Source organism: Lemur catta, chromosome 2 (genome assembly GCF_020740605.2).
Source record: "Lemur catta isolate mLemCat1 chromosome 2, mLemCat1.pri, whole genome shotgun sequence".
NCBI lineage: Eukaryota > Metazoa > Chordata > Mammalia > Primates > Lemuridae > Lemur > Lemur catta.
This window is the reverse complement of record NC_059129.1, coordinates 2,165,614-2,174,261: the sequence shown is the minus strand read 5'-3', so window position 1 is coordinate 2,174,261 and position 8,648 is coordinate 2,165,614. Positions and strand designations below refer to the sequence as shown.

At 51.7% G+C, this 8,648-nt stretch overlaps 1 protein-coding gene and 1 non-coding gene across 2 annotated transcripts; one reads left to right on the top strand and one right to left on the bottom strand.

The window, feature by feature from the left end:
* Positions 1-95: 95 nt before the first annotated feature.
* Positions 96-4,729, bottom strand: ELOB (elongin B). The gene is made up of 4 exons (XM_045542351.1): positions 4,644-4,729; positions 4,383-4,517; positions 3,003-3,108; positions 96-268 (listed from the first exon to the last, which is right to left on the bottom strand). Exons 1-4 carry the CDS (start codon positions 4,725-4,727, stop codon positions 156-158), a joined length of 438 nt encoding a protein of 145 aa, XP_045398307.1. The 5' UTR covers positions 4,728-4,729; the 3' UTR covers positions 96-155.
* A 1,430-nt stretch (positions 4,730-6,159) lies between these two features.
* Positions 6,160-6,263, top strand: LOC123633801. The gene has a single exon (XR_006733801.1). It is a non-coding gene; the product is annotated as a small nucleolar RNA U13 (small nucleolar RNA).
* The last annotated feature ends 2,385 nt before the right edge of the window (positions 6,264-8,648 follow it).

Sequence of the window (8,648 nt, the reverse complement as noted above, 5' to 3'; positions counted from 1 at the left end):
GAGCTTCGAGCCTGCTGAGGCAGCAAGACTCATCCACAGGAGGGTGATGCCTGGAGTCAGGAGGAGGATGAGTAGAAAGAGGCAGCAACCAGGCAGACACCCAAATCTCTTTTATTGGGGGGAAAATGGGCCTCTTGGGGGCAGGCCAGGGGCCCTCACTGCACGGCTTGTTCATTGGCGCTGCTTCCCGAGTCTTGGGGCTTCATCACGTCTGGCAGCTCTGGTGGGCTGGAGAAGGGCTCGATTCGCAGTGCTTCAAAGGCATCATCTGTGGAACAAGGGACACAGCTGCAGGGGGAACCCCGATTCTTGGCCAACTAGGGCCTGGGTGTTCACCTGTGATAATCTGTAGCTTTGTAGTTCTCCACGCAAACACCCATGCCCACAAAGTTAGTCCAGACTCAGTGACCCCACTGGAGTTATCTCCCACCCTTACAAGCCCAACCCAATCGTCACCCCCCCACACACACACACATAAGGCCTTTTTCCACATCTTCTATGTCCACTGGTGAGCCTGTGGGCTGACCACCTGCATCTACCTACTGTCTCCACAGTCCCCATCACCCAGAATGTCCCACTCTCCTTGCTTCCTTCACAACACTTTTCCATGATTTTAGAATCAAACTAGACTTTACTCCTCCCCTGCTTAAAATCTTCCAATGGCTTCCCATCTTAGTCTGAATAAAATCTCAAGTCCGTGCCATTATGTCTTTCCAATCATCGATCTCCTGTGCTCCTAGACTCTTGCCCCCTCTCCCTCCCTCTCCCTGTGTTCCCACCAAGCCCTCCTGCCTCGGGACCTCTGCACTTGCTGGTCCCAACACCTGCCACTCAGAATGGCTGGCTGCTGCTGGGCATTCAGAGTTCAACTCAAAGGTCACCTCAGAGAACCTTCCCAACATTCCCCAGCCTCCTCCCCCAAACTGAGTCACTGCATTCCAACACCTTGGGGGAACTTACCCCTGGACAAAATTGCCGTATTTCTTTTGACTGGCTCCTTTTCCCACTACAACAGTGGCTCCAGGAAGTTCCCACTGTCACCCCACCACACAGCAAATGAACCTACTTCACAACTTTTCTCCTGTGTTCTCTTCTACCTGGCTCAGGGTTCTCAACTGATCAGACCCCCCCAGGGAAAGCTGGCATGTCTGGAGACAGTTTTGGTTGTCATGACTGGGGCGGTGGGGGCTGCACCTGGCACCTAGAGGGTAAAGGTCAGGGACACTGCCACACATACTGCACTGTACATGACAACAGCACACAGAATTATCCTGTCTAAATGCCAATAGTGCTGAGGTTTAGAAACCTGACCCAGCTTAATCTTAATGCACTTTCCCAGCCACTAACCTGCAGTGATAATTCTTGTCTGGACTACCTCTCTTTCTTTGGAGATTAGTCTGGACAGTGCCCTTTAACACTAAATTTGACACTCATCTCCCTGAGCAGTTAGTTCCGGTGCCTGGGAGAGGCCAGCATCTCCTCCAACCAAGGCCCAGGAACCTACGTGCTGACTGCTTGATCTGTACCCAGAAATGTGTTTTTGTAAGTAAAGCAGCCCATACGGAAACAGACCCGCCGGCCCACACTGTGGCCCCAATCAAAACAGCCATCACATTCCTCAAGGATGATGGGACCTGGGGCCCACCACATTCAATGCCACACTGGGTTTTGTGGGGAAAAACTAGTCACCTCCCTTAACTTTGGTTTTCTCATTTGCAAAATGGGTCTATCAACATCTTCCACGTCACAGCAAACCTCTAGGGTACATCTTTTCAAATCAGAGAAAGGGAAATTCCGGGAGAATGCAACTCAACCTCGGTTTAGGAAGCAGACCAGATGCACCCTTGGCCCTCACCTGCCCCCCTCAAGGCACACCTGAACAGGACATGAACTGTGCATCTGTACCAGCCCTGCACCTGACTCCCAGGGTCACTGTGGGCAGAAGGAACCCACAGAAATGTCCCTACATTTCCCACCTGCTGGGCACTAGCAGCAGGCCAGGCCTGGGTGCACAGGGGCTCATGCAGCATCTTCCTCTTTTACGGAGAAGGGAACTCTAGGCACAGAGGGGGTGGGAGTGCAAAGACACTGGCACCAGGACACAGGTGCTGAGGCCAAGGCCTAGCCCAGTAATCCTTAGGGAACAGAAAAGTGTAGCTAGGACTGTACTTTGCCTCATCAGCCCTTGCTTCTGGCTTTACCCAAGTTTCCCCAGCCATCCACACAGCCCCTGGGTCCACAGCTGTGAAAACACAGCTCTGTAACTCTGTTTAAGTTCCCAGAGACAAAGAATAAAACTTAAAAGCCCCCCTTCCTGTCTCGGTGGAGGGAGATACACTGGGGAGAAGAAAAGCCCTCTCTATGCTCTGGGTTTGTAGAGCTTGGGCAGGGGTGGCATGTGCTTAATGATAGCAAAGGTTCCGGATCTGAATCCTAGATTTGGCAGACCCAGTAAGTGACCTAATGTCCCCAGGCGGACTTTACTCATCCTTAAAACTGACACAATCCAAGTGTCAGCCACACAGAGGTGCTGGGGGACTAAGAGAACAACTGCACAGAAAGAGCCCCGCACTGACATCTGGCTCCAGCAAGGGCCTGGCACCCTTGGTAACTGCTGCAAGCCGCAGTGTGCTCTGCAAGATGCGGATGATGTAGTGCAGACCTCCCAGAGCCATTGAGAGGATGAGATGGGACAATGGAAGTAACATGCAGAGTGCGGGGCCAGGAGCTCACTAAGTTGTCTGTAAACGTGAGCTGGTACATGACTAGGGATCTTCAAATTCTCTGGCAAGGAGGCTTTGGTTTCCACAAGCATCTGTTTGCTTGCTTTTTTTTTTATGGGGAAACACACATACTACTGAAGGATACTGCCTGCCCTTTGTATACTCGGAAGACACTGACTGCCCTGTGGACTTGAAGGAGCAACCACAGGCTCCCTGAAGGGCCTCTTCTTTGGCTGTGCCCACCCTGCCTAGCTGTCACCCAGCCCAGGCGTCTCTCACCTGCCCTGAAGGCCAGCCCCACTGTGGCTGGGGCCTGTGGCCGTGCTGTTTGGCTGGTGAAGCCACACTCGCCCAGCGTCTTGCCGTCATCCAGGAGCTGGTCGTCCTGAGGAGAGAAGCAGGGTCTTGGGAGAGACTCCAGGAAGGCCAAGTTCCAGAGACCTCTCTGGCCAGCAACTACACTGAAAGTCACAGGAGGAAAGCCCCAAGTGTGGCCCAGGACTGCCCCAGTGTGTTATCAAACAGATAAATTCCACGGTTATAGCCAAGAATTTCCAAGTCAGAACATCCCAGGGTGGGGCTGTAGAATCTGGCTTTTCCAAATTCTCCAGGCAAATCTAATTCCAGGAGCCATGGACCTAGTGTGGAGACAGGCAGACCTAGGTCTGAATCCCAGCTCTGCCACCTTGGACAAGGTAAAAATTCTGATGCAAAGTTTCCTGATCTATAAAATGGGAATTACTGAAATTCCCAACTCATAGGGCAGACAGAAGGTTTCAATGAGCTAGGGAGGCACAGAGGAACCAAACACAGTATGTGGCACATGGGGCATGCACAGGCAGCAAGAAGGGTCATTATTTGGGAAGCCCCAGTAGGTATCAAGCAGGAAAGGCCTTTAGAAACCCTGGAAGCTGAGGCTCTGAGCCCGGAGCAAAAGGTCAGTTTCCCAGCTTCCAGATCTAGAATCAGATTAACGCCCTTACGTGACAACTTCATGCTGCTGGAACATCTAAATCAGGGATTGATGCATCTGACTCCCCAATGAAGACCCCAAACGCCAAGGCACTGTTACTTAATAATAACAGTTGGTTTTTAATAACAGAGAGGCTTCTAGAACATTGGCAGGAGATTGGGGGGTAATAAACAGTTACTTGGTGACGAACTGGTGAAATCTGACTCATCCCAACACCGTTCATTTCTCTGCAGTAATTGGGTCCCCCACCCCGCATCACCCGGAGTGTCTGGGGTCAGCATGATTCTGATGGGCCTACAGAGTACGCTGGGGATTAAGGGCCTCGAGGTTCAAATCCTGGCTCTGCCAATGATCCTCAGTTTTCCTAACTGCAGAGCAGGGCTGCCCAGAGCCGGCAGGGCGCGGGCGGGACCGCTGTAGGGGTCCGATGCCGCCCTGCCCCTCGGCGCCCGGGGCTGGCATGCGATTTAAAAATCCAACCTGGACCCGACCTCCCCGTGTACGAGCGCCAGTCGTGCTCCATCCGCACAACGGATGTCCCACCCCCGCGGCTCGGGCCGGGAGCAGGCGCCGGCCGCCCCGCGACTGTTTACATCGATGACGCCTTCGCCGGCGCGCTCCACGCTGGGCACGGGGCGGCGGCTCCTCTCACCCCGCCACCGCTCGGCCCGACCGCGGGGCCGCACCTTGTACAGCCGCTGCTCGTCGGGCGGCCGCTTGAGGATGCCCTCGACGATGCGCTTCAACTCGAACACAGTGCTCGACTCCTTGGCGTCCGTGAAGATGGTGGTCTTGTGGCGCCGGATCATGAGGAACACGTCCTGGGGGCAGCGGGCCGGCGTGAGCGCGGAGCCCGGGCCCCCCGCGCGGCCCGCGGCCCGCCGCCCCCCGCCGCCCCCGGCCCGGCCCGGCCCGGCCCGGCCGCCCCTCCCCCCGCGCCCGCTCACCATCGCGGCGGCTGCCTCTCCCCTCGACGCGCCGGCGCCGACGCGCTCCGCCCCGTTCCCGGCAGCCCTCGCGCGACCCGGCATGCCCCGCGCGCGTCCCCGCCCCATCGCCCTCGGCCCCGTGCCGGCCGCGGCCATTTTAGGGGAGCCGGAAGTGGAGTGTGCCGGTTGGCGTGCGGCCGCCATCTCGGTGCAGACGCGCTGGTCGCGCCATTCGGCGTGGTGGTCGAGCGTGGGAGGGACACAGGAGGCGGTGGCGCCATCTCGGGAGTGGCAACAGCGAGGTCGCCATGTTGATGGGGTCCGGTGTGCCCTGGGCGCAGGCACTTCTATTTTGCTGGGATAACGGGGCACAGGGTACCCTGCATCCCAGGGAGAGTGAATGAATGATGGTGCCTTGGGGGAGACACTGGATAACCCAAATGGGGGACTGAGGCAAGGAGCTCAATCAGTTGATGTTTATTGAGGCAGGTTTAGGGCATGTCTGGGAAAGACACGAGCCACAGATGCATCTTTGACTTTTTTCCAAAGAGGTTTTAGGAGTGTGAACTGAAATAAAATCTTAAGCGCCCCCAGCTAACTGAATAGATCCCCTCTTGGCCCAGGGGACCCCAGAAATTCTCTAAAGCTGAGTTGCTGGCCATGAGAAGGGAGGTCAGATGTACCCTGTCATGCCCCTTCTCCCTTCTTGGAAATGGCCTTTGTAGCTCATTAACAGGGGTAAGGTGGCTGGGCGGGGTGGTTCACGCCTGTAATCCTAGCACTCTGCAAGGTCGAGGTCGAGGTGGCTGGATTGAGCTCAGGAGTTCCACACAGCCTGAGCAAGAGCGAGACCCCGTCTCCACTAAAAAAATAAAAAGAAATTATATGGATAACTAAAAATATATGTAGAAAAAATTAGCCAGGCATGATGGCGCATGCTTATCGTCCCAGCTACTCAGGAGGCCTAGCTCAAAGCAACCTCAGACTCTTGGGCTCAAGCAATCCTCCTGCCTCAGCCTCCCGAGTAGCTGGGACGACAGGCATGCACCACCATGCCCGGCTAATTTTTTCTACATATATTTTTAGTTGTCTATATAATTTGTTTCTATTTTTAGTAGAGACGGGGGTCTCACTCTTGCTCAGGCTGGTCTCGAACTGCTGAGGTCAAACCATCCTCCCACCTTGGCCTCCCAGAGTGCTAGGATTACAGGCGTGAGCCACCACACCCGGCCTGAAAAGAATTTTGAAAGTATGACAGAGGTACCCTCCTTCTAATGCCTTTCTCAGCCATCTGGGGTCCCAGCTAGCCCAAGGCTGCCAAGGATGGCTATGGAGGGCAGGGTCCGTCTGGGTCTGGAGCCTTCATATCAAGTTTATAGCTCAGGACTGAGGACAAAGCTGTGGAGATAATGCCTGACTCTTCCCAGCATGGCCGGGAGGCACAGCTGGGCCAGGGAGAATTCTACATGTCCTCAGGCCTTACTGTGGCTACTTGGCTAGACAGCAGAATTTGAAAGCTTAACTCTAGAGACAGGTACTTTTGTAGTTTATAAGCAGGATGATTGGATTTTCACACGCCTACGTGAGCTGTGCCTCCCTCAAACCTTGTTACTACAGGGGCACATCACCTATCGGACGTGAAAAAAAAATCTAAAAGCATAAGCTCATATCACAGAGCTACCGTTTTATGACTTTAAAATATCTAGCAGAGATAGGACAAACCCATGCAGCCAGTAATAGACTTGGAAAAAAGGTTTAACTTTTGAAGACATTGCTATCTTATTTTGTTTTACCAACAATTTAAAAATTATCTTATTTACTAAAATAGATTTACTTTTAGATTGCTAAAGTCCCGTGAACTTGAAAAGCATCAGGACTAGTTATTTAGGAGTACACGTGCTCCCTGGGCTGTGGAGGAGACACATCGCTGAGAATGTCTTTAGGTCAGATTTGTATGTAACTCACATCCTGATGAACAGCACATATACAATAATTATAATAATAACAACAATACTATGGTGGCATATATGGTAATAATAATACAGTGTAGGCCGGGCGCGGTGGCTCACGCCTGTAAATCTCAGCACTTTGGGAGGAACCAAAGTCCAAATCAAGGTGCCAGCGGGGTTGGTTTCTTCTGAACCTCTCTCCTAGGCTTGCAGGTGTCTGTTTTTGCTTCTCCCTGTCAAATCTCTAGGCTGTTTTTTAAAAAAATTGTTATTTTTTTATTTTTTAGAGATAGGGTCTCACTCTGTTGCCTGGGCTAGAGTGCGGTGACATCACAGCTCACAGCAACCTCAAACTTCTGGGCTTAAGGGATTCTCCTGCCTCAGCCTCCCTGGTAGCTGGGACACTGGGACTATAGGTGTGCACCACCTTGCCTGGCTAATTTTTCTTTTCTTTTCTGTTTTCTTTTTTTTTTCTGGTAGAGAGGGGGTCTTGCTCTTGTTCAGGCTGTTCTTGACCTCTTGACCTCAAGTGATCCTCCCACCTCAGCCTCGAAAAGTACTAGGATTACAGGCTGGAGCCACCATGCACCCAGGCTGTTCTATTTATTTATTTGAGACAGAGTCTCACTCGGTTGCCCGGGCTAGAGGGCCATGACGTCAACCTAGCTCACAGCAACCTCAAACTCCCGGGCTCAAGTGATCCTCCTGCCTCAGCCTCCCGAGTAGCTGGGACTATAGACATGTGCCACCATGTCCGGCTAATTTTTTCTCTATGTATTTTTAGTTGTCCAGCTAATATCTTTCTATTTTTTTAGTAGAGACAGGGTCTCACTCTTGCTCAGGCTGGTCTCGAACTCCTGAGGTCAAACCATCCTCCCACCTTGGCCTCCCAGAGTGCTAGGATTACAGGGGTGAGCCACCACACGGGGCACCCAGGCTGTTTTAAAGGTACGTTTTATGTTAAGTTCAACCAAACTTAGGACTTAACCAAGGACACATGAGCAGTCTCCAAAGCGGTGGAAAGCAGTTTTTTCAGGATCCAGAACTGCCGCACAGACAGCGCTAAGAAAGGAAAGTTTTGTTACCCACAAAAGAGGTATAATCCACATTTTGTCTAGTTACACGTTTTTATGTTTCCAGGGTCTCAGCTTCTCAGCTGACTGTCTACATACAGAGGCCCAAAAGCCTCTCGTGCCGCCCTAGAGATGGAAGAAGACAGGAAATGAAAGGCTGTCTAAGGAAGAGAAGAGGATCAATAATAAATGAGTACTTCCGAAAGTCCAAAGTCACATAAATATCAAACCACTAGGAGCCAGTTCTCTGGCCGGAATCAAACCCATGGCCCAACAGCAAAAGGACAGAATCTTAACCACTATGCCACAGGTGAACTGGCCTTTGCTAGTGCCCCTCCAGGGGCAGCATACAAAGGTTTTTATCTTTGTTTTTGGTCAGAGTTTTGCTCTTTAACTTTGTCAAGAGAATTTTTAAGGCTAGCCATGACACTGTTACACATCTTTTTAAATTTGGTCTTCCCATAAATACAAAGAAGGCAATTGTTTGGAATAAGAGATCTCTAAAATATATATATTTTTAAACTGTGGAGTCTAATTTAAAGGATCCATTTTAATGTCATCTGGCCTTTGACAAATAGAGTTTTTAATGGTATTTAATTCTTTTATTTATTTTTATTTTTTATTTCAGCATATTACGAGGGTACAAATGTTTAGGTTACATATATTGCCTTTGCCCCACCTGAGTCAGAGCTTCAAGCGAGTCCATCCCCCAGACGGTGTGCACTGCACCCATTAGGTGTGCATATACCCATCCCCTCCCTACACCTGCCCGACACTTAATGAATGTTACTACTATATGTGTAATGGTGTATTTAATTCTAATAGCACAGAGAGAGACCATGAAGGTGGTCTTGTTATGTAAATGAAACCTCACAGGTAGCAGCTTTCAGAGAATGCCTCCAAAGCCAGGGCCCTGGGCTGCGTGCCCACTGCCTTTTGCAGGATGGCCTGCCATGCCCTGTTCCGGGTTCCCTGGTCCCTGATGACCCCATCGGGGGTGG

What these genes read in the sequence shown, in the direction of transcription:
- ELOB (XM_045542351.1), bottom strand. Translation starts at nt 4,727, where the DNA reads ATGCCGGGTCGCGCGAGGGCTGCCGGGAACGGGGCGGAGCGCGTCGGC. An exon ending in GAGAGGCAGCCGCCGCGATG is followed by an intron (nt 4,518 to 4,643) that starts GTGAGCGGGCGC and finishes CGCTGCCCCCAG; the next exon opens with GACGTGTTCCTCATGATCCG. An exon ending in GGGGCTGGCCTTCAGGGCAG is followed by an intron (nt 269 to 3,002) that starts GTGAGAGACGCC and finishes CTTGTTCCACAG; the next exon opens with ATGATGCCTTTGAAGCACTG.